At 40.3% G+C, this 25,723-nt stretch overlaps 1 protein-coding gene across 2 annotated transcripts in view; it reads right to left on the minus strand.

Annotated features, from left to right (window-relative positions):
* The window catches only part of nckap1 (NCK-associated protein 1), a 30,751-nt gene continuing 5,028 nt past the window's right edge, over positions 1–25,723 (minus strand). Inside the window, exons 2-32 of one of the 2 annotated variants that reach the window (XM_079511532.1) lie at positions 24,891–24,908; positions 20,643–20,753; positions 16,643–16,729; positions 16,371–16,427; positions 15,381–15,523; positions 15,142–15,232; positions 14,774–14,911; positions 14,076–14,124; positions 13,602–13,758; positions 13,164–13,220; positions 12,662–12,758; positions 12,038–12,144; positions 11,383–11,515; positions 11,101–11,182; positions 10,619–10,677; positions 10,074–10,219; positions 9,829–9,961; positions 9,596–9,715; positions 9,036–9,175; positions 8,631–8,762; positions 8,224–8,442; positions 6,660–6,790; positions 6,392–6,489; positions 6,138–6,231; positions 5,451–5,533; positions 5,239–5,319; positions 4,297–4,390; positions 4,043–4,159; positions 2,317–2,426; positions 1,743–1,832; positions 1–1,307 (exon numbers count right to left, since the gene is read on the minus strand). In XM_079511532.1, the coding sequence (XP_079367658.1) occupies positions 1,191–1,307; positions 1,743–1,832; positions 2,317–2,426; positions 4,043–4,159; positions 4,297–4,390; positions 5,239–5,319; positions 5,451–5,533; positions 6,138–6,231; positions 6,392–6,489; positions 6,660–6,790; positions 8,224–8,442; positions 8,631–8,762; positions 9,036–9,175; positions 9,596–9,715; positions 9,829–9,961; positions 10,074–10,219; positions 10,619–10,677; positions 11,101–11,182; positions 11,383–11,515; positions 12,038–12,144; positions 12,662–12,758; positions 13,164–13,220; positions 13,602–13,758; positions 14,076–14,124; positions 14,774–14,911; positions 15,142–15,232; positions 15,381–15,523; positions 16,371–16,427; positions 16,643–16,729; positions 20,643–20,753; positions 24,891–24,908 (3,291 nt within the window). In that variant the 3' untranslated portion in view covers positions 1–1,190. The remainder of the gene's footprint in view (positions 1,308–1,742; positions 1,833–2,316; positions 2,427–4,042; positions 4,160–4,296; positions 4,391–5,238; positions 5,320–5,450; positions 5,534–6,137; positions 6,232–6,391; positions 6,490–6,659; positions 6,791–8,223; positions 8,443–8,630; positions 8,763–9,035; positions 9,176–9,595; positions 9,716–9,828; positions 9,962–10,073; positions 10,220–10,618; positions 10,678–11,100; positions 11,183–11,382; positions 11,516–12,037; positions 12,145–12,661; positions 12,759–13,163; positions 13,221–13,601; positions 13,759–14,075; positions 14,125–14,773; positions 14,912–15,141; positions 15,233–15,380; positions 15,524–16,370; positions 16,428–16,642; positions 16,730–20,642; positions 20,754–24,890; positions 24,909–25,723) is intronic. The other variant, XM_079511533.1, reaches the window with a different exon arrangement.

A 25,723-nucleotide genomic window follows, 5' to 3' on the forward strand; every position in this document is an offset into this window, starting at 1 on the left:
CTTGATGCACAGGTTTAGTGTCAACACATTTGGAAAATAAGATTCATCATCGTCATAAAAACAACATAAACTGTAAAAACAGACAAGTTCAGTTTCACATCAAAGTAGAATACACATTTTTACCCACAAAATTTGTTACCACTAGCTAGGAAAAAAAAGTAAAACATCACCATGTTTTTATCATGAAATGTTGAAAGATTTGTGTCCGTTACGTTTGTAAGTGTACTTATATTAACATGTCTTTCATTATCAACAGTTATCATTATACATCACCCCCACCAAACAAAACCCCAATATTACATCAAAATTCATTTCCTTTCCAAAGAGAAAACATGGGAATCTGTCACCACAAATACACTTTTCAGCTCAGAAAAATCAAATATTTTTGTCAGATAATGGAATATTTTAGTAACATCATTTATATATATATTTATATATATACTTTTTGTTCTTTTAAACTAACAAAATGTATACATGCTGCAATGGTTATGGTCCACAGCAACATGAGGAAAAAAATGTTCCCCCCAGGTCTAACCAGCGTGTGTCTGTCTGTGTGTGTGTGTGTGTGTGTGTGTGTGTGTGTGTGTGTGTGTGTGTGTGTGTGTGTGTGTGTGTGTGTGAGAGAGTAAGAGTGTTCAATGTCTGATTGAATTTGATGGTTTGTTGATGGATGTTGTGCCACAGATGGGTTGCACTTCCTTGTGCATCATGTGTGCATTCATAGTGTTTTTAGTGTTAGTTTGATTGCACTCACAAACTAATAATGTTTTTGAACAGTAGGGGGCTGTTGAGTAGGTGTGTGTTTAGATATGTGTAGTGTTTGTAACCAGCAGGGTAGTGTGTGTTGAGTGCATGTTGTGTTGTCCTAAATGTTTAATGTTCAAATGTGTTTAGGGTGTGTGGTATGTACATGTAGGTGTATACGCTGATGCTGTTTATAGCCTGTGTGTGTGTGTGTGTGTGCGTGTGTGTAATCTGTGCATAGTGTGTCACTAGAATGCTGTCACATAGACAAATACTATTGTGCATGCCCATGCCACAGCACTGACACTTGGTACAGCATGGTAGATGTGTGTGCCGATTCTTTAGCTCTGATGCTCTGTTTGTAGACAGCATAGTAGTTGTGTGTGTGTTTATGCACTGATGCTCCGTGTGTGTGTGTGTGTGTGTGTCTGTGTGTGTGTGTGTGTCTATGCATTAGCGCTGATGCTCTGTTTGTAGACAGCATGGTAGGCGTTACGGAGGAGAACGTAGGGGAAGCAGGATTCCAGTAGGTCCATAGTGAGGAATGGAGACTCCTGGACAATCTGAAATACACATTATATTAGTGTAACCAGAATATGGTATACATAGTGATTTTCTAAACCAGTTGATAAAAATGTTCTACCCTAATATAAGCTCATGATCTTGGTTTGTATAGCCATCTCGCTATGACGCAAGTCTGTTGTTTCTTCTTCGAGTAATATAAAGGAGAGACACTTCCACCACAAACATTGTAACTGGGCGACACCATTGTGCGATTAAAGATAAATTAAGCTGAACTACGCCTTTTAAGCTCCATCTTAAATGCAAATAATTCCACCTGAAGTTGCCTGTTCAGTATTCAAGGTTTTCTTTTTTGGGGGGGGGGGGGGGGGTATTACATTTTTATTTTATTCACCATGTCTCTCCTTGCACCAATATCTCTCAACAAGCTATCTTCTCTGTCTCACAGACAATCTCTCTCTCTCTCACACACTCACCATATCTAGCAGCAGGTAGACAGATTCTCGGTTGCGTGTCGTCATCTTGTCTGTCTCCTGGCCAATCTTCAGTAGACTGGATGACGCCAGCTAAAAAATGTCAAATTGACTTGTGTTACACAAATAGACAGTGTACGTGTACAACAGTATGGGTGTGTGCTATTTGCATAGGTTGAATGGCTTGTAGTTATCGTTCATAACTGATTTAATGGACATTGTATTATAGTAGTGTGGGAAAGTCACAGATTCCGTGTCTGTGACTGAGATCAGTTTCGTGTTGATAAAATTGATGGACGCGTATATATGCATATGAAAATGCTAGTTATAATCACATGAGGGTTAATATGTGTTGTGTTGATAATGAGGGCCTGTCTTACAAGAACAATAAACTAATGGTTATATTGTAAGGACAAGGACTTTCACATCTCTTTACAACAAAACTAGGATTCAGTTTATAAATCGGTGAAGTCACCCAGTAATAATGACCAATTGACTCAATTATGACATAAAATTCAGTAAACAATGTATGTGTGTGTATTTGTGTGTGTGTGTGTGTGTGTTCGTTCTATCTTACAGCAAGGAACTCTTTGAGGCGGTCCTCTATGCTTCCTTTGTGGATGGTAAACAGAGCTGCAGCGATCTGGTTAATGGCTTTAGCCAGGCAGTGGATGTTGTTACAGTGACCTGCAACAATGAAGATCATTTGTTTTTTATTTGTAGAGATTCCTTCTCACGTAGAATGCAGATTTAAGTTCTTTACAGTGTTGAGAATATACATAAAGCAATACTAAATGACAAGAGGTTCTTACTGAATTCTTAAAGCAAAATTACGCTTTGGTAGAGGTTTGGGTTGTGTAGTTACCACAATGTAAACTATTTGTATTCCAAAATAGCCTCCCCAATGACTTTCATTGACTTCTACTGACTTTCAAAAAGGGCTAAAAGAGTCACTTTGAGACCTGTTTCCCCATGCAATGTAAGTCAATGGGGAGATTACATTGAATGATCCAATGGCACGGTTAACTACACACCTCTATCACTACTAAGTGTAATTTAGCTTTTAAGCAGACAGTTTCACCAGTTCTACAACAATACATTTTTCTACATTTCTTTTTTCAAGATTCCAAATCTTGCCAAAATGTTAAGAAATAGCAAGAATAGCAGGTCTAAAACCCTGGTTAAAGTTACACCACCATAACAGGACTGTAGTGCCAATAAGCAGAAACAAAACAAAATAAAGAGAAAAAAAAGACACAATAGCACCACCTCATTCTCTAGTAGTCTATAATCTGTAATCATGAGCATCGGTAGAACATTTAGATTAAATTATTTTTGATTGGTTGTATGTCTGCAGTTGATGCCAAACTTTGTTTCCTATCGCTTCCGATGTCCACTCCTATTTTGTCACATTACATAGCTTCTATAGCAGGACATCACATCTCAGGAGATATGGGATGGGAACCTTGTGAGGTTCGGTGGAAGGTCTACTCTGCACTGCTAGGTTGTGGAACAGATTAGTAAATAAAATATGAATGATAATAGACTAACAAAGAAAGTATTTAACTGGGACAAACAACAGAATGGACCATGGATAGAGGACATGCGTAATATGTTCTGTGATGCGTTTCTTGGATTGGAGCAGGTTAATATTGTGGGGCTAAGGGAGATACTTTTTGATATGGTCAAACGTACTTGGACAGAACAGATCTGGAGCAAACCAAAATGTAATCTGCCAAAGAAAAAAAGATCACTTTGTGCCCAGATTAGAGGAGGTATACTGCCACTTTATATTGAAACGGGTAGTTATGTTGGGCTAGATGAAGATCGAATCTGCCAAATGTGTGATCTCAATGAAATAGAGAATGATTATCATTTTGTGTTGTATTGTCCTTTTTAATGGTGCGGTTAGAGAAGCGTTGTTTAATAATATAAACTAGGTTAATATGATGGATATGAATGATGCACAACTTCTTAACCGTATATTTGAAAAAGACTCATTTAAATTGGCAAATGATCTACAGAAAGCCTGGGACCTGAGGAAAAAGGCCATGTACAGCCAGTAAGGGATATGTATGCTAGTTACGGTGTTTTGTTTTGTCTTGTTTTGATTTGTTGTATTTGTATTTATTTTGTATGCGATCAGTAGTATCGGTAAAGAAGTGTATAACTGTTTATTGTAATTTGTGTGAAAAGGTGTCATATAATGGATGGGCCACAAGGTGGCATGACACTTAAATAAAATCATTCATTCACATTAAATACCTTCTAGCAGAGGTGTATTGGAACATCACATTACATACCTTCGATAGCAGGGCTGTACTGGGACATCACATTGCTGGCCAGTGTTGGCAAGGAAACAGCCACAAATACCATGAGCAGGCAGGCAATCTTATACTCCTCCTCTGGACTGATGTTCTCTATAAAACACATACAAAATAAGGGATAAAAAAATAGCTTATGAGTGAGACATAAATTAAATGTAAAACTAATATTTGAATATTAGATATTTCAAAATCAATCCGTGTGTGAGCGTGCGTCTTTGTGAGGTTCTCACCACTCTTCTGTGAGGACAGAGCCACCACAAGGGCAGGGTCGATCTCACATGGTAAACCTGCTGCTGATGACAGCTCATAGACGTTCATGGCCACCTGTGACAAAACACATGTAATTATCCTGAACAAAGTAGATGTTGTCACATGATGAATGCCTATATGCCAATGTGGACAGAGTGAAAATGTATCATGTGTAACTGGTCTTAGTGGAAAGGAAAACAGGGTTCATTCATGAAATGGAATTAACAATAAGGGTGTGTGTAAACGGGGGAGAAAGCCAGTTGTAGTAAGTAGAGCACAGCAGGATTGAAACAGCAAGCTCTCCCGGGCGCCAGTTTCAAAAGAGTTCATAATGATTCATATATTACTGCCAACTTTACTTGCCAATAAGTAACCATTTTGTGAACATCAAAGTGCACACTGTGCGCTCTGTTTTAGTTCCTTTGCGCCTAGATAAACTTCAGTGTTTCCTCAGCAAAGAAATTGACCAAACCCGCAGTAACCGTGTTTTTCATCCATGTGTGCTCAAGCAGCGAGGTCACCCACAGTGACAGCTCAGAGTGCAGTGGCACTTAAGCTTGCGCTGATCAGTCAGCTGCTTATGCCTAAGGCTGATATGGTGGCTGACCAATCGGTGCAAGCTTATGAACCCCTCACCCAGGGCATGAACGAAGGTAGTGGGTACAGTATGTGACAATATATATATTTCAGAATATTTTGGTAAGACTGCAACGAAGGGAGAACATTTTGTACAGTATATCACCCAAGCAGAATAAGAACGATATACTACTGTAAGACTAAGTATCTCTCGTCTCTGGACGTGTTTTTACAATAACATTCCAACATGAATGATTCATAAACAATGGCAAAATTAACAAATTGCCCATGAAATAAAATTAAATTGGAGAGCAATAGCAGTCCAGGTTACTAGCTAGACATGTTACCTTCATGTCTGTCTCGCGTGGGATGTGATCCTTAAAGTCCTCAACTGAACTGACCAGGAATGGAATATGACAAGACAAAACCTAGAGAGAGAAGGGGGGGGGGGATTATAACAATGAGGGGGCAGCTTTGTTTATTTATTTATTTTTGAATCATTGCTTTATTCATGTTTTAAAGTAAAGTGTGTGTGGGTGTGTGTGTGTGTGTATCTTACATCTCTCAGAGCCTCCTGTGCCAGGGAACGAAACGACAGGATGACCCCAATAATGGTCATTCTCTTCAGAACACTGTCCACGGCTGGAACACACACATGATGTGTCAGTTAACCATTTCACAAATTGACCTTTAGAATTAAATGAAGTGTGCGAGATTGTTCTTTTTTTAACATTGACCTCTAGGTTACTTTTCATATGCACCAAATAATGTCTTATAAGTCTTATATTATAACATGTTTTTCTGTCTAGAACAAGCTTTTAACAAGCCGTTAAAAGATAGTAGGATTTATTCAAGCCAATGTTAGTCACCATTATCATCAAAATGGCAGAATAATAATATTTCTCCCCCATACTAATATGTTGGTAGACAAGCTTCTATGTATCTTTTTACTAAAGATATTTTTTGGGGCTTTTTGCCTTTATTGATAGATAAGATCAAGAACACAGTAAGGTCTGTTGGGATCGGGACTTGAACACGCGACACACTGTCATGCTGGATTACCAGCCGGCCCAGGCCAGTTTCTATGTATCTTTTTTACATTGCTGTGTAGGAATCTGACCTATAATAAAAGTTAACAAACGGTTCAACAGTTGTGCAGCTTAATAAAACAGTCCCCCTGTGTGCATATCTATAAGCAAACACGTGTGTCTTGTGTTTAGTGCCAGTGTGCTGTGTGTGTATTTACAGGAGAGCTTCTTGAAGAGTGCCGCCATGTGCTCAGGTTTGTCAAAGCTTGTCCTCATCTGAGTCAACACCTCCACATTGTCAACTACCAGTTTCTACACACACAGAAATAAGAAGTGTTATGAATGGTATTTATCAACACATACACATTTATAAAGTTGAGACTGTGACTTTGACTGCAGACATTTTAATGCATTTGGGGAAATTTTGATTTACTGATAATCCTCAATGTTCATTTTGAATGTGTGGGTATACCTTGAGCTCAGCAACCTGTGAGGAGATGTGCCACATGAGGCTCTCGCTGAGGAACTTCATTCCATATGGTCCCAACAGTTCAGAGAGGGACCGCATCTCTACACACACACACACACACACACACACACACACACACACACACAGGTTAGCACTAAAGCACACACACAGTGTGCACAGACACTGATCCACATGCTGCCATGATATACTTAATCACACTCCAAGTAGCACATAATGCAACACAATTATGTTCTACAGTTTGTGTGTGTACCAGAGATGTCCGAGTATTCCTCAGCATTGAATGTCAGCTCATTCTCCGTAGGTAGGTTCACAAAGGCCTTCATGGCAGGAAAATAGGCGATGTGTCCATTACTGACCTGCCGAAGCAATGTCTCCAAGTACCTGCGCACACACACACACGAAAAGGTTTAACTTGGGCTTCAGTTTACAGAAATGTCACAAAATCAGATCAAGGGCATAGAAGTGGCAAGGAGAGACATTGAGGCCGGCCATACTCTGCCCTCCAAAACGAAAAGCAATTCACCTGCGATAATAATTAGCTTTTCTTTCTTTTTTATATCATTTTTATCCCACGATTTTGTAACCCATTTTTCACCCCTGTGTCAATTATCTAATGTGATCCTGTGCTCTACACACCCTCCACCAACCTAGTCCCCATATATGGGGGACATGGGGAGAGCAACGGACTTGAACTCATGCTTCCTTCATGCCTGAGTGTCCAAGTTGCTCCTTTACACCTGACAGGGGGGAGTTTCCCTGGTTGGACGTAGCGCGTGGAAGGAACACGTTATTCCAACCAGTTCCTTTCCCCTCCATCAGGCGCCGCGGCTGGCCAGGGGGAGGCAGTTTAGAGACCAGGATTACTGCTAGTTTTTTGTGAGGGTACCTACCCTAGGGGACACGGGGAGAACATGCAAACTACACACAGAAAGGCCCTTTCGCCAACCCCGCCTCGGGTATGGGCACTGATGACGCAGAGGAGGAAACACGCCGCCAGCACCCACAGCGTCCCGAGCGGGAATCGAACCCAGGACCTTCTAGCTGTGAGGCGACAGCACTACCAACTGTGCCACCATGCCCAGTTGGTAGTAGCACATAATGCAAAACTTATTAGCTTTTCTAATAAGAATAATAATAACGCGCACCTTCGTCAAGGACGGAAACTAAAGGGGACCCAGGTGTATATTAACGAACACCTTACCAAGAAGAACGTGGACATTGCCAGGAAAGCACACTCACTGAGGAAGCTAAACAAAATCCAGGCGACCTGGACCTCGAATTGCAAAGTCTTCATTAAACTTAACGGCTCGACACCAGAGGAGGCAAAAGTCAGCATTGTCCGACACATCGGTGAACTTGACAGTTTGACGAGTCTGAAGACTGAACACAACGAGCGAGGTATGGCTATCCATTAATTCATGCCATCTGATGTTTTTTATTAAAGGGACACTTCACCCTTTTTGTTAATGACATTTAGAAGAATTAGAACACTTTCCTGGGGGTCTTTATGTGTGTAATTTGTGGTTTTAGATATTTTAGATTATAGCAGTGAGCCCAGTGTCACTGAAGTCATGGACACTGGGCTCACTTCCTTCCTGGACTACAATTCCCATAATGCTTTGGTGCACTGCTTCTCTTTATGGATAGGGGGATGGCTGTCTTACAGAGACAACATGTAGACAACATGCAGCAAAGGTCGCCATGAAGTTCATGAACGGTACTCGAACACGCAACACGCTGTCGGGCCAGAGCCTATATGTGGCATGCGCCTGGACCACTAGGCCAGCAGGCGCCCCCGGTCTTGGTCATCTTACCAGTTGGTGTAAAGGCTGGTGATGGTGGGTTCTCCATGGCTGTCTAGGTGCTGGGTCTGCTGCAGCAGCACGTTGTTGAACACGCGGGTAATGTCAATAGTGACATAGTTCTCTATGGACTGTAAGACGGTCATGTAGGCTCTGACGCTGGTCAGTAGCTCGCTGGGCTTGGCTATCTCCTGAGTAGCCTGGTTGTACATGGTCATCCCCACAATAGACCTGACACATACATGAAACAGTTTAGCTTTCCATGCGAATAAAAGGTAAGAAGATGAACAGAGACAAAGGTTTACTTTATGTTTGTACGTGTTTTGACAACTAGCAAAATTATAACATTTTGCTAGACAATTATAACATTAAGACAAAACAAATGCACGTGAGTATTTGCAGTGTGTACATGTATTTACTTGGTAAATCTGATCTCTAGATGTGAGGTGAGGTATTCTCGCGGTGTGAAGGTGTGTTCCCACACCACCATGTTGGGAACGTAGTTGATGGAGAAACACAGCTCAGACAGGGCTGTGTGCAACTTGTCCAGACTGAAAGAAAACAACAACAGCATACGTTTCAAAAACCAACACATCGCTGTCCGTACGAGAACACATGTTATTATTGTGACCTGTTGAACCCCTGCTCTACAATAACAGAAATACACACATTAAATTGAAAACAAACCTTTCACATTTTGTTTTAAATGACAAAATTTTCAACATTAAGGATTTACAATACTTCTTGAATAATAATGTTCTAGTGTGTGTGTGTGTGTGTGTGTGTGTGTGTGTGTGTGTGTGTGTGTGTCAGAGATAACTCACTTGGTGACCAGTAATCTATTTTTCCTCATGCTCTCAACTCCAGGCTTTTCTCGCTCCGGCTCTCCTTTCTTCCCTGTAGCTTTCTTACTCTTCTTGTTGACGGCCTGGCTGATGGTCTTGGCACAGTGCTTAGGAAGCAGCTGGAGACAAACACACGGACACAACAAGTATAGTAGTAATATTGCATGTATATATTAGATTCATCCAAATGCTCTCTCTGCTACAAGACAACAAAACCATTGGACACATCTGGTCGGATGTCGGTTGGTTGCTAATGCTATTATCTTGTAATAGCATAGGCCAACTGTTGGCTGCCATAAACCAGTTAGTTAATTAAGCAATATTACACGGGAGGGTGTTCTTTATAGTCATTAATGCACTCGGAACTCTCCTGCAGCATCGCAGGCGTGCATTAACGACGATGAAGAACACCCCCTCGTGTAATATTGCAATTATACAACAGTTACCCATAAAACTAAGATATTAGTGTTATATTCAAATTGTCTCATTTGTGTCGTCCCATTGACCAAAAATAGGCGTTGTAGTGTGTGTGTACATACCTGGTCACTGAGAGTACATTGTTCCGTGCAAATGTCAGTGATGAGATTTCTGGCCTGTTTGGCCATTTCATCCAGGAACATGTTGCACAGCGACAGGCTGCGATCCCCTATGTGGTGGCGCTAGAAGACACACACACACACACACACATTAGCTGGGACTATGGGTCAATACAGACATGGTTTGGTGTTTTTTCTTTTGTGTGTGTGTGTTTGTGTGTTTGTGTGTGTGTTACCTCCTCGGGGCACAGTTCGTGTGTGCAGGACATGAAGTGTGTACACAGCAGAGGGAAGCAGATGGAGTGTCTGCTCTGAGATGGTAGCTCCAAACACTGTTGAAACATCTTCTCAAATGCACGGCTGTAGAAACTGCACACACAAAAATATATTAATTTATTATATATATATATATATATATATTCATGTGTAAATGTGTGTGTGTGTGTGTGTGTGTGTGTGTGTGTGTGTGTGTGTCTCTCACCAGAATATGGAGAGGTCAGAGGTCTCCACTAGCATCTCCACCAGTGAGTCCACCATCTTGGTGTGAAAGATGATGGTGTTCATCATCTTCCCCAGCTCCCTGTGGTCTGCTATACCCAGACTGGCCTTAGAAACACTGGTATATGCCTAGAGCAGACATGAAGGTAGGAAATAAAGAACAGAAAGATGGAAAGAAGGGAATGAAAGAAAGGAACGTGGAAAGAAAATCAGAATGGATGAAAGCGAAGAAGGAATGAGGAAAAGGAAAACAGGAAGTAAGGATGAACAGAAATGTAAAGAAAGTGGTAAAGAAAGTGGCAATAGGTTCGAGGAATCAGAAACAGAGAATGACAAACATTGACATGATCATGAATTGACATTGAATTTGAAAAAAGGACACATTTACACAAAATATATTAGACAATATAAACGCATAATATCAAGCTTGCCCAGAGACATCTTGAAAATATAGCAAATTCGTCCGATACAATTTGTTCCTGAATAATATGTAGTGGGTATCAAGTTCAACTGTGTGTGTATATGTACCTGCAATCTGAACCAGTCCAGTCTCATGCCTCTGAAGTCAAACACATCTCCATCCTCCACTATAAGGAACAAGCATGTGCAAAGAGGATAAATTACCACAATACTGCGTTTGATGTTAAACAATATTCACACACATCACATCATCCTTCAATAATTATATTCCACAACACTGAGCTGACATTGACATAAGCATTTCATCTTTGATGTTTACTGTCTGCTGGCGTTTGGCTGTCTACCAGACAAGACATATGAATGTTATTCTGTTGTAACAGGTTTGTGTTTTCCTTTTAGATTTTTCTTTTTGAGAGAGAGAAACCATTTAACAGTTTTTGGCATAATATAAACACAGTAAATTCCAGTATTAATTGAACTCAAAGACTTTATAAAGAAAGAATGACCTGTGACCTGTTGAATGACTCTCAGGGTCAAATGATCATACATGATTACCTCAAACCATGATTTACACAGTAGTTTATGTTTACCTTGTTTGACGCTGAGAGAGGTCATCGTGTTGACAAAGGAAGACATGATGATTGATTCATCTTCTGGACACACAGATAGGTTCTAGCATAGAAAAAATAAATGCCATTCTTACGGTGATTAATGTTCTTGATGCATGTTCGTTTAGCCATTATTCATACAAATAAATATAGGGAATATGAAACCATGGGTGATACGGGTAGTTTCAGTAACCCCCTTCCCCCTGTTAAGATTGTCCCACTGACATTTTCAATGCTTGCGAGTGTGAGAGTGTGTGTGTGTACCTGCACCAGTTCGTTGAGCACCACAGCATCGAAACCAGATAGATACTGAACGTAGTACCTCTGCATGACTGGACCATACTTCCTCACATGGGCCCTCAGCTCCTCCATGTAGAAGATCAACTCTGCTATGTGTCTGTACCCCACACACACACACATTTAACATCTTTATTTGCATTCACATTTCACAAGAAATTCTTCAACACAAACAATAGTGGATGCGCAAACTTGGAAAACTCTACAACAAGTGCTTCAGGATACAGATCACGGGTACAGAAAGCATCGCCTTCTCCATATATTGCAGACACTGAACAGAATTTTGCCGATGCCTTAGCTTCTTAGCACTTCCAAAATGGTCACTTCTCTACTGTCCTCAACAACAACAATATCTGGTGTATTAGCTGTGACATCTGAAAATGCATCATTTTCATTATTGTGCATGAACATGGCAGTTAAAACACGTGAGTGCTTATACATTTTGGCAGATGATGAACCATATGAACTTATGTCCTTAGCTAATAGGTCAACAATTCTGTCGTGCCTAGCAATGTACATTCCCTTATATACATAGCAGCCACACACACACACATTACTGTGTGTGTGCGATCATGTGTCAGTGTGTATGTATTATTGTGCGTGTGTGTGTGTGTTTGCTTACTTGTCTATGAAGTCATCTGTACTTTTCTTCTGGATGTTGTCGGCGTGACGAAGGAGCCAGATGATTTCATCACGGGCAAACGATAATGCCATGAACACAAACAGCGCCTGCAGGTGGAGAACACAGAGTAAAAGAGAGAAAGGTCTCTTTTTGAACACCTACAAAGAAAAAACACACTACTTTATCTTTGGTATCATTATCTTCATCAGAACTATGGATGTACATTCTAGGGCCAACTCATGCAGGTGTTAAATATAAAGTAGAAAAGTTCATCTTAAATCATTAGGTTTATAAGAAGACAGAGTCACACTAGTTATCAGAACATATGTATTCCCTTAATAAACTGTGTGATAACGTATTCTGGCCCCGATTGAAAAGGCATTATCCCAATCCCACAATGCACAACTTGGAGTAAGGGACAAAGCGCTAAAGCATTGCGTGATTTCAAATGCCCAGATTTTGAACTTGCATAAACTGGGTACCAGTACCAGATCAGGAATCACCATTATTATTATTCGTAGTACTAACGTTGTGGTCCTGTACTTCTGGCTCTCCACAGGAACTCCATAACATAAAATATACAAATATTGCAGCACAACTCTTTAAGTTGACATTATATAATACCTTTGGGCCCAGGAGTCCAGGCTGGTCAGCAAGGACGGTAGCCAACTCCTTCAGAGCAGAGCGGAGAAACTTGCGTCTCTCTCTGTGCATGGAGCCTCTGCACATCAAACACAAAGATGATACCAAATGAGACATCATTAAATGATATATTCTATCACCTTCAGGACAACATGGTAAGATGAGAGTACTGACAGAAGAGGAGAGAAGACAGGTGGAGAGCAGGGGAGGAATTAAATATTTTACCTTTACTAGTTCAATATCTTGTCATGAAACTAAACCGTCTGTCAAATAAAACCCATATTATTTTGTGAGTGAGTGGACAATTAGAGAAAGTGGTTAAACAAGTGCAAAAGCATGCAAGATAAAAGGATAGCAGGTTGAGAAAGAGGGAAAGGCGAGAAAAGACAAAGACAAGAGAGATGTATGTATGTATGTATGGATGGATGGATAGATAGATAGGCAGATTGAGAGATGGAGGGCAAAGAGAGATTAGGATACGTACGCATGAGACAGTGCTTGTTCCTTGCATTCTCTTATGTCGTTGATGCGTTTGTTGTATCTGAAACACACAAATTGAAGAGAGGCACCGATTGATAAACTGATTGAAAAACCTAAACTGTGGTGTTAAAGGTGTTAAAGATTCCAATAAATTATTATTATTATTATTATAATAAAGACAAACAATTGTGTAATTGAGGATGTTAAGCAGAACAGTGACAATATAGAGACATTGAATATGTTGTGTGTAAAAAAACAAAAAAATTAAAAGAAATCCTGAGTCAGCAAAAGAGTTTTGACATAAAAATCACAAATGCTCAAGGTTGACAAACATCCTCATTTATAACGTAGCTTGTACACATCAAGTCACCAAATGTACATTATAAATCAGGCATAAATGTGTGTAGATGCTTCCTACGTGTGTGTGTGTGTGCGCGCCTACCCTCTGATGTTAACAAACAGGTCCTCAGCTGCTTTGTGAATGTGGAAGACCTCATCTCTAAACAGGCAGAGACACGTGGAACTCTGCAGAGCCAACTTCCACAAAGACAATGCTGCTGCATCAGTGTTCAGCACAGCGTGACACAGGATGAAACCAACTACACGGAGAGAAAGAGAGAGAAGTTAATAATCAGTGAAGGAAGTAATAAGCAGTGAATTCATAGAAAATAGTTAATACAAATACAAGTACGGAAGTTCCTCATGTTTTACAATTATCAAAAATGAATACACCTGCAAGGATGTCATGTACACCGAAGTTGTACACCCCTTTATAATTAAAAGTAATTATAAATATAATTAGTTGTTCAATTACATAACATACTGTACAATATCTTTATTCAGAGTTATCTTTAACCTGTGTAGAGTGAACAGGGCACTACCAGAGTCAATATCAAAGAAGGTGCTGGGTACTTACAAACAATCCACTTCTCCATGCAGTCCAGGGACAGGTATTCACACGGCATCTAAACACAAACACAAGGTAGGAAGGTGAACACCACCTACAGTAACCAGTAAGATGAGGGCGAGAAGCGGCGAGGCCGCGTGCACGCATCCGCCTCGTTGACGGCAGACTTCCATAGTTAACTGCGACCTTTGGTCACAATAACAAAAATACACACCAGTAACCTATGCATAGTTTTTAAATCAATGAAGACTAAGAAGCAGCAGTTGAAGAATTAATAATTTGTTTAGTTTGTCCATATCGTTGAGACTTGCACACCAATATATTCTGCTGCTAAATCGTTCCTCCTTTTATGACTTAATTGCACCACTGGGTGCCGTAATAATATTTCCATATCTTATGGGGTTATTTAAATGGGTGTCAGGGACACTGTTTTGCTACACTACAAACCCATATGGCACTTTCATTATGTTTCCAGTTCAAATCTGGTGCCAGGCCAATCAAATGAAGCAATGGGAAGCCCAGCAATAGGAATCAGGTTTGCCACCTTCAAGACCCTCAGGACTACAGTTATGCAGAGACAATACCAATCTCAATTTGGCATCAAGTAAGCAAAGTGACAAACCGAGACATATATAATACAGACACCAAACCCACAGGACATGCACATAATGCATGCAGACACACTCACATGCCAGCTATATACTCACTGTGTCTGACTGAGCAGGATTGAGCATGGTAGAGGGGGCTGAGATGAGAGAGAGCAGCTGGGCGTTTCTCCACTGGTCAGCAGACAGATTCCTCCTGGGGTACACCATCTGAAGGCTGATCAATGCATCTGACAGAGACTGGACAGCACAGATACTGTCAGTATTAGTAAACCACCTAAAGACTGGGCAATGCATCTGACAGAGACTGGACAGGACAGATATTGTCAGTATTAGCCCTAATCCAGTCTTACTTTAATTCACATTAAACCATTTAAGTAGCGCGCACGCACGCACGCACGCACGCACGCACGCACACGCACGCACACGCACACGCACACGCACACGCACACACACACACACACACACACCTTTCCATGTGGAACAAACTCCTCCATCATTTTCTTCAGAGGGTTCTCATAGTCCACGATCATCTGGCCCAACCTGGGGTACTCCCGGTCACTACACACACACACACACACACACACACACACACATTTTTATTTTTTATTTTTGTCTGCATATTCAGAAGTACAGGAATACCTTGTACAAAGGACATAAACACTGCCAGTGCAGTCAGACAATAGGAGACACACACGCAGCCAGTTACCTAGCCCCATGTGTCATCTCGTGGGCGTAGTTGTACAGTCCTATGATGGCTTTCCTCTCCTCTATGCGTGACAGCAGCATCATCAGATTGGTGTAAGTCACCACCAGGTCTAAATAGTTCTTGGTCAGGTCAAAGTTCACCGTCTAACAGGAAGAAAGCCAAGACATGAAGACAACATGGTAAAACTACGCATATCTTTTAATTTCATTTTTTGTCTTCAAGATAGCCGATCAACAAGCTCACATCATCACAATGTGAGCTTCAACAGTGCACTCAAGTCATATAAGCAAAGCAATACATTAAATGTGTCAAATATTTGAGTGTTCCCCATCCTACAAACATAATCTCACACTGCTCTATACACAAACACACTTGTGTTTATTTTTATCTCTTTTATTTTATTTCAATATTGAATTACAATTTAGGCATTTAGCATACTCTTAATCCAGATCCATGAATTAGAGGATAAACCTAACCTAGATAGTCTGTATTTGTACAGTACATCCCTAATTCCAACAAAAATCAAATCTGATAATATACCAGTATCGCTGTGTCCTTTTTATTTTATTGTATTAAATGCAGTCTAGCATTTCGCCAGGAGATGTCACTATCACTGAAGTTTCTAAGCTTTAACCATTTTTGAACCAAGTGGTTCAGTGGTTCATAAAAGCTTAATTTGCCGATCACTACCAAATGGGTCTGGTCTTCAAGATACTCAAAGGGAACTGTGCTGTTTTCTACGTATGTGGGTTTGTACGTGGGGGGGGGGGGGGGGGAGCGTTGTGGGCGGGTAATATGTGTATTTTGTGAACATTTTAAAATAAAAACAAAATATTCCAAAAGAGAAAAAAAGGGAACAGTTCCAAAGTACTTGTTCAACTCCAGAATAGGAGTAGTAGTAGGATTTAAAAAAAAACATTTTACTACACAGCCACAACACAGACAGTAGTGGACCGATTCATGTCCCGAGCATTTGTGTGTTGAACTTACAATGTCAAAGAAGACTTGGCAGGCATCAATGGTGTTCAACAGCTCACACACATGGTCCTGTAGGGAAGAGGTATTGCACAGCTTCATCACAATCATACCCATCATCTGTGTGTGCTTTGACAGTCCTGTCAAATTAGCCTTGTTTTTCCCTGGGATTTCTTTTTTAGCTTCCTCCTTCATTTATTTATAGTTTCTTACACTCATACTTTGATTTTACTGCAACTGGTATTAGTGCAAGTCCACTAATTGGCATTTTGAAATGTGTTTCTTACCTTAAATTCCATGACATCTACGAAGGTGAAATAGTACAAAGCCAGGTTCTTAAGAATCTCTGACTTCTCCTTCTGTAGCTGAGCTAGCTGTTGCTGTGGAAACCACATCATAAAGGTGTTATTAGGTTATACATTAGGACATCAACATACACCGCCTGAAATCAGTGTAGATGGGGGTAGAAATTCTAGAAAACTAAAATGAGATCATTATTAAATTGAATCTCATCAGTAGCCTATTGTGATGGTGCAACCTGGTTATACACACACACAGCAGAAATAAATAAAGCAGCATGTTGCATTGACCAGTCTCATCTGTTCCACGTGAACTACAGCATGGTCAAACAAACTTAACTCTTTTACTATTAAACTAAACTAATTTGTTTGTATGACATCCACAGAAACAGAAACAGAGAAACTTTTGAACAAAGTTCAAAAGGCTGTTGCCACAGAAACCAGAAAAGGATTCAGCCCAGTAGAACTTCAGAAATCAAAAAATAGTGGCAAATTAATTTGAGCCTTGACCTAAGTGGAACAATCAGACAGTGAAGATAATGAACAACCGAGTAACACTGGTTAGTAATAGTAATTTCATGCATTATTTAATAAATAAATAAAAGCATTTAAAGCCCTGAATAGTAGGGGAGTAGTCACCAAATACTAATACTATTTTACTTTGGTAAAACATTTTTCACAGTATTGTTTGAATTGTGTAAAACACAATTACACTTTTGCATCAATTTGAAAATTGCAATATATTTAGATTATAACGGCACGTTCAATAATTTGTCCAACTGCAGTGCAGACCAGTTGGTAAACATAAACACACATTCCAGTAGCCGCTGGCTGTTTATGGAGTCATGCTGAGGTGAGCATGCTGGCAGATTAAAATGTTGTACCAAAGTATGATCTAAGGATTCTAAGCTTTATGAAAGCAGATAGCCAGGTCACCCAAAAGCATCATGTAGTAGATTTCAGAGATCAGAGATCAAAGAATGAAGGAGAATAGACCAATCCTGAAACAGAGTTGTCGGTATTGATACCATGCAGTCTAATATGGGATTCAGTTCACTTTCTATTCAATCAACTCAAATTTTGAATGATGAAATAAGTTGTGTTTGAAAAGGTTTGCACAGAAATATGTATAAAACATACATTGTGAATCTGAGAGGAGGTTAATTGTAGTTTCACTTTCCACATACATTGTGAACTGAATGACAAGTGAATAGACCCCAGCCATGAGGCTCTGTATGTTAGGTTAAGATGAAATGTATCCAACTATCCATTGATACTGCAACTCTACAAAGCAAGCCAAAGGAAAGCAGTCAGGTAAATGGTAAATGCAGAGAGGCTCTGACAATGAATGCTGCACCAAGGAGTCAACAACACTTTTGATTTCACCCTTAGACGAGATTAGACAATTAACATCAAGAGAATACTGGTACGTTTGGACTATATGATGGTAGGGTCTAGTCCAAATATTAACATCATTCAACAGTCCTGTTGAACCATTATTCAACAGACAGCTGTTGAATGATGGTAAAAAAAAAAATATTTCCTTCCCTACCCTTGACACAATGCAAATTAATTAAAATCAATGTTAAACTATAGGGACCTGTTTGTAATAATTGGAATGTCAGTCATTAAGATCCCATACTGTGTAGACCTAACAGTTAACTTGTTCAACAGAACAGAGGATGCCAATGTGTTCTGCATTTTATCAGCCTAAAGATGAAATATTATCCTCCTCATTGCAAACAGTTGACAAGTCTTTAAACAGCCTGCCTGTCATATACTGGCTGTAGCCAGTAAGCCAACAATCCAACTACAGTACCAAGCCTGGCAAGATAATTACTCAAACAAGTTTTTTTTAAACCACTGTCAACCTGGTATCCCTATTTTTGGGCCTGTCATTAATTATATTATAGATGTAATAATTTCAAAACAATAACAAACAAAAAAAGACTTCACTTATGTAAAACAACCCAGTGAAACCTGACATTTTATGTAGTGTTGACTTTTCGGCACCGTGAGAGAAAGGAGTTTCCTCCTCAGAACAGAATGACAGGATTCAGGTTAAATCTCAGTGAAGTTGCCCATTAACCAGCTGGCCAGCCAGTAAAAAGTAAAAATGCTGCCAGTGGGAGAAAGAGTAAAGACAGGCGGCGGTGCAAAGCAAAACACACGCCAACAAATAAAAAGCATCATTACAAAACTAATATTCAAAGAACTCAGAGAAAACTTAGTTACGTCAACTTATAGATACAAAAAAACTTACCAAAAAGCACAAGTCCGGAATAAGCCAAGTTTAGCATGCAAAAAACAAAAACACAAACAAACACAGAAACAAAGCAGAAACACAACATAAGAGACACATTTGGCACAGTTATATACTGAATAAGCAGTTAGCCACACATGTGCGGTTAGCTAAATGGCAGTTTTACACTGATGCGCACACAGAAGCTATGAGCTGAGCTAACAGTTAATGCTGAAAGAAATAACTGAATGAGGCATGAGGTCACTTTGGGGTACACTCACAGTCACGCACACACGCACACACGCACACACTCTATCTAATTCCATTTTGTAGGCCTTGCAAAACACAACACAGAAACACAATGCAAATGACTGAATAACTCAAATTTTAGATTTTGCTCAATTGGTTTTTTTTTTATCCCACGATTTGCTACACTTCCTCTACCAACCTGGGGAGGGCAGCGGACTGATCTCATGCTTCCTTGAATGCATGAGGAGTCCACGCTGCTTCTTTTCAGGGGGGAGTTTCCCCGGCCGGACATAGCGTGTGGAAGGAACACGTTATTCCGACCAGTTCCTTTCCCCTCCATCAGGTGCCCCGGCTGACCAGGGGGAGGTAGTTTAGAGACCAGGATTACTGCATGTATTTTGTGAGGGTACCTACCCTAGGGGACAGAAAGGCCCTATCACCAACCCCGCCTCAGGTATGGGCACTAATGACACAGAGGAGAGAACACGCCCCCAGCGTCCCCAGTGGGAATCAAACCCAGGACCTTCTAGCTGTGAGGTGACAGCACTACCGACTGTGCCACCGTGCCCCCTATTATTCTTTGTGAGACCTATGTAATGACATTATGCTCAAGTCTATCTTGTTACTAGAGGCAGTGATAACCTAACTGTCCACCAGAGATCAGTATCATTATCATATCTTATTTGAATTGGTTTTATATTTTGAGCTCTATCTTACTAATTACGCCTATGTAGTAAACAGTGATGGATCCGTTTGGAGAGGACCATACAAAAAGACATGGTTTCGCTCTACATACAGGCTAACACTGTGTGGCTCTCAGTCAAATACTGTGCCTCAGCAATAAATGGCCATCTGTAGCATCCCTTACAGATGATTTCTGTCACCATACAATGATTTCTGTCACCATATCTGACAAAACCGTCATTTATTTAGTCTGATGTGGATGACTTTGGCCTTGAAAGTTCCACTGACAAGTTTCAAAAGGATAATCTCAGATGTACACTCCCAACATGTTCGGATGTGTACTAGCCTATGTATGTATAGGCCTACATATTTATTATTTCTGTACATATTGTACATAGTGTATTCTCTTTGCGCCCTATCACTTAAAGTGTATCATTTTGGAGATTTTTGTATTGTATTTTATAGGTACTTTGAGGTGTATCATGGATGTATTATTGTCCGTTTTGTAATTGTCATGTACAATGTAGCATTGAAGTGGAATTCTATATCTCTCTTGAAATACTCCACTTAAAACATCAATAGCCCAATCCCTCTAGTTCAGAGAAGAAATGGTTTTACCATATTGGGATGAGTGAGGAATGCAGAAAAGTAACTGCTTTCATTCAATGCTTTCCTAAAACGTTCAATCAAAGTTTGAATCAAAGCAGTTATTTATAATGTATCAATGGTCATTCACCTCCACACACACACAGCACACGCACTGTCACACACACAGTTTCTCTCGCTCTCTCTCTCTCACACTCACACACATACATTATTGTTGCGCGTCTCCACAGCAGGGAATTTCCGGACGATGAACTTCACAGCCGATTCCAAGTTCTTATCCACCAGGTAGGAGGGCTTAGCTTTTGGATCTCCACATGCCTAGAAAAGAGAGGACAGAGGAGGTGAGAAGAGATAAGAGGAAAATACAAGGTCAGTACAATTCTTCTACTGTAAAAGCAAGGCTCCCTCTTTCTCTCTAAATGACAACCAAGAAATATTCTGTAGCTACCACAACCCCAACTACAATGAATGGTAACAGTTTAGGAGAAGCCATTTTGAGAAATGTAATGTAATCAACAATTATGCATCACTATTCATTTTAAGAAGTTCCTTCACCATGAGGATTGAAGTTTAGATAAACCAGATTCTGGTGTAGTCTAGGTGTGAACAAGAGCCCAAAGTGGTTCTCAACCGTAGTCATTTGGAGTGAGCTGAACTGTGCAATAGTCAGTATAATTAATAATGTCAGATTAAGATTGAAATAGTTTAGCTTCATTGTTGTCCAGCAGGTTAAATGTATCATGTAAAAAATTGCAGCCCTTGTTCACGACTGCTTAAAATCTCCAAGCAACCAAAAATGTTACTTTATTCCAGTCAGTATGTCTTCCTGGTTTCCTTGTATTGGCTGGAAATTTGGTGTGCTATGATGACACAAACTGGCTGAGAAATACTGAGAGACACTTAACTGTAGGACTTTCCTTCCCAAACTGCTCCACTGAATCAACACTTGTTAGTACCACAAACACACTGCATGGCAGGCAGAATGATGCACATAAAAATGTGAGGGGGAGAAAGAGAGGATACAGCGAAAGAAAGAGGAAAAACAAGATGGGGGATTAAGAGAGACAAAGAGAATTAGAGGAAGAAGAGATAAATCAAAGTCAGGGAGAGATAGAAGAGAATAGAAAAACTATACAAGGGGAGGGCCCTTGTTAAGAATGTTCCCAGCATCCCATCAACCTAACTATATCTGCCTCCACAGAACAGCAGTGCTATAATAAATGTGTGTGTGCAGGTGCCACTGTTCCAGCCGTATTGCTCTGATGCCAGCATAAAGCAATAGCACTCATGCAGTATGGCAGTGTAGTAGTGAATGGTTAGGAATGTGTTATCCATGCATGTGCCATTAAACAGGCTGTTCATATAAAGTAACTTTATGGACTGCTAGATTAGACACAGAAGTCTTAGCACGCTTGAGTGCGCTTAACAAAATGTCATCAACTCAGTTGTGAGGAAGACATAGGGCAGTATTATGCGTGTCTTAAGTACCAGGTCTTATTACTTAACTTAAGACCTGGAGGCGTGGTCAATGCTGTTTGGCCACTCAGAATAGCCAAATGGCATTGATCACGCCTCCAGGTCTTAAGTTAAGTAATAAGACCTGGTACTTAAGACACGCATAATACTGCCCATAGAGTCCTCAACACTGGTAGGAAAAACTCAGCTCAACTGGTTTATTGATTCAACGTTTCGATCACTGTTGAATCAATAAACCAGTGGAGCTGAGTTTTTCCTACCAGTGTTGCAGACTCTAATTTCTTCCTCATGTACTGCCATTTGTCCAGCACCTGGGCTGGAGTGGATGTGCATGCTCTATTACCTTTATCAACTCAGTTGTGCCCTAGAGAACATGACGTTTTGAGTGGAAGCCACAAGGTTCACATGAGGGAATAACATAAAAGCTATTATTATTATTATTATTATTATTATAGAACTAACTATACTACTAATCTCGTGTTTTGACTGCTTACAATTTAAACAAAAACCAGAACAGCCTTAAAGCTTGACACAGGACCACAACCATACTGAAGCATCTCCAGCCACTGCTAGAACAAAATTACAACGCAGAACAGTGGGCAATAACTAACACATACTGGGGGGCGGACAAGGTGGTACTGCTATGGAACCATATTGTGCCATTAGTTTGTAAGTAACTGGTTTTACACTGGATTGGACAGGGCGCAACTATGATCAGCTCCTATTTTGCATCTCTCTGAGCAACTTTTCACTAGAGACTGCCCTTTGCTAGCCAGCAAGGTAACCTTACGTATGTGTCAAGTGTGTGTGACCATGTCTATTTGTCGCTGTACATGTATTTGTGTCTTTAGTGTGTCTGACTGTTCGTCAGTAGCTAGTTCACTGACCAAAGCCTTCATCTAGGAAGCTGACCATTACAACACAGCAGTTGGTCTAGAACACACAGCACTGGGACTTGGGATATGAGTCATTACACACAACAACCACAACAAGATTTCAATCCCCATCAATGACACAGGTGGCACCTCAATTCCTTGCTTATTTCCTATTTTTACCAAACCAAACCTGAAACTTTAACGGTCTAAAATGATAGCTGAGATGACATCAGTAATACTGTATGTCTACCCGGCTACTTTAGGCCAATGAAATTTCATGTATGGCTTGTGCATGTTTTTAACTACATACGGTGAAACAAGGAAGCAAGATCCATAAAGTTTCATAAAAAGCACAGTCTGGCTATTGCACAAATACAATGCTAATTGTGGTTGTGATGCTAACATGGCATTAGCCTATGATAGACTTGACTATATGGACTACTATTGGGAGTTTGGCCAAAAGCCAGCCTGGGGTTGTTGGGAGTTTGGCCAAAATCCAGCCTGGTGTTGGGGTGGGGGCATTTATAATTTAGATGATTCCTTTTAGCTTATTTATTGGTGACACAAAGGCTTAAAGTCTACTAGCTCTGCTTACGTGAGGCCTACTTTTGAGTGAAATACCTCAATTAGTTTACAACATTAAGGATTGCAGCTTTGCTTGTTGCTGGATTCACAGAGCTAAAGCATGCAGATTGACAAAGCCTTTCTTTTTTCCCCATTTATATACAGTGGCACTTGTCTTTTAGTAGTGGCTAGTGCTGCATACAGTTGACTGGTTGGGTTGGGATTGGGGGCTGGGTGGAAGGATGAGTGAATGGGAGAGGTGCAGTGGATGGATGATTGGATGGGTGGAGGGAGGGAGGAATGAGAATAAACTGAGAATCAGGAGTGAAGGTGAAGAAGGATTAGGATGTGGGGGCTGTTGACTAGATACCAGAACAGACCTTCATTTGCTCCACCTTTGTTTCTCCATGTTTGTCTGGAACCATCAGCTGGTAACGTCTGGTATTTTCAAATGATGCTCAGACAATTAGAACTCCCAAATATAACTATTAATATATAACATTTTATGCAGGGGAGCTAGCATTAAATGTTGATAAGAATAGGTTGAGGAAAGCAAAATCTTAAAATATGTTTTTGTGGTAATTTCAACTTGTAATAACTAAGTGAGATAATAAGGGGTCTCCAGGCAGGCCCCTCAAGGACCTGAGAGAATCCATGTATCCCACTTTGAAAATGAGCAGGTTGGAACTTGGAACGCCCAGAAAGCATAACATCAAGAGGATAGAACAGTTTGAAAAGTGTGAACAATCCCACACTATTGGTCACAGTACAGGCTGGCCGGCTGGCTGGCTGGCTGGCTTCCATTCTGAAATAGGATTTCTGGATACAATGTTCTTGTGTATTCCTTGCCAATCATTAGCGTTACACACAGTTTCACTTGTACTGATTTTTGCACTGGTTGTTGAAGATATCAAAAAAATTTAAAACAACCTCAGATTTAGAGCTAGAGCCCCAGCCAAATCCTGCCAGCTGCCCTGAAACTGAATGGGAACAAGGAATGTAAAGCGTTAACTGACAAGTCATTGAGCAATTCACAGTTGGTTTGTAAATTGATCCAATTTAGTGATGTACAATTTAAAAGCAATATACAATAATTAGTTTAGTTTGAAACAAATATAAGATCCAGTTATCCAGCCAGAGCCATGTATTCAATTTATTGGGCTCATTGAAATTACATGTTCAATATTTGGTAACCTAAATATTTGTCCCCTGGGCTATACAGTGGCCATATGCTTTTGGCATTAACATTTCTACAGCTCTCATCTTTTTACGATTTAGTTGGATTTTGCACCCATATGAGAATGCTAAACTGTTATTTCCAAACAACCTAGAACTAAGAATAATGCCTTTGGTAGAAATGTCTTTGTCTACTCAAAACTAAAAGCCTGCTTGCAGCGTTCCAGACCCAAACATGAAACAATGAAAGAGGAGCAACAGATCAGTGCAGGTAACCAGCAGAGGAGAAGAGCAGGACGTGTAATAAGGAGTTGAGGAAGGGTGAAGGGGGTTTTATCAGTGGAAGGTGATAAACTTTGCAAACCTTCCAAACTTGTCCTTGCTGCATAGGAGAGTGGGAGGGGGAAGCATTGGAACGGAGAGAAGAAAAGACAAATCAAAAACAAGGAGCCTGCCCAGACAAACCACTAGTAGCCCCATTAGTGTGTACACACACACACACACACACACACACACGCACACACGCACACACACACACGCGCACACACACGCGTGCACACGCACGCGTGCACATGCACACGCACGCACACACACCTGAGTAATTGGTTGGGGCAATCGATCTTGTGTTATGTTGTCTCTTAACACAACATGCGTGAGTGAATAACATACCGTGTCAAAATGTGAGCCATTAATACACATTTACTGCATGCGGTCTTGAATTTAAACATGTGGTGTCCTTAACTAGGCACGCACACATAATTACAATATGCTCATTTTAGAAATGTGGATTGAGGATGGGCTGAAACAACATGGCCAAATCTTAAACTCTCAGCTGGCTGCATCTCAACAGTCTGATCTATAATCATATGCTTTGACTAGTTCCACAATCTTGCCACTGTTTGGCTGTTACATGAGAAATTGTCTGTGAGTAAGAATAACAAGAGTAGTTGTATTAATCTTGGGTCCAAGGATAAGAGATTACATTCAGAGTTTGAATCCTAATATCACATGTAGAGTAACATGAATTTGCCTATTGTCACAGAGTGACAGGAAAGTAAAACAATTATTAATAGTAAACTATTAATTTCTTAGATCTCAGCATCTTGACTGCTTTTGCCTTCCCTTATATTGTGTCTGCGTGCTTCCAGTATTGATTCTTCAAGTTTCCCTTACCTACGCACTAAAAACGAACTGGAT

The sequence above is a fragment of the Electrona antarctica genome (genome assembly GCF_951216825.1).
Source record: "Electrona antarctica genome assembly, chromosome: 10".
NCBI lineage: Eukaryota > Metazoa > Chordata > Actinopteri > Myctophiformes > Myctophidae > Electrona > Electrona antarctica.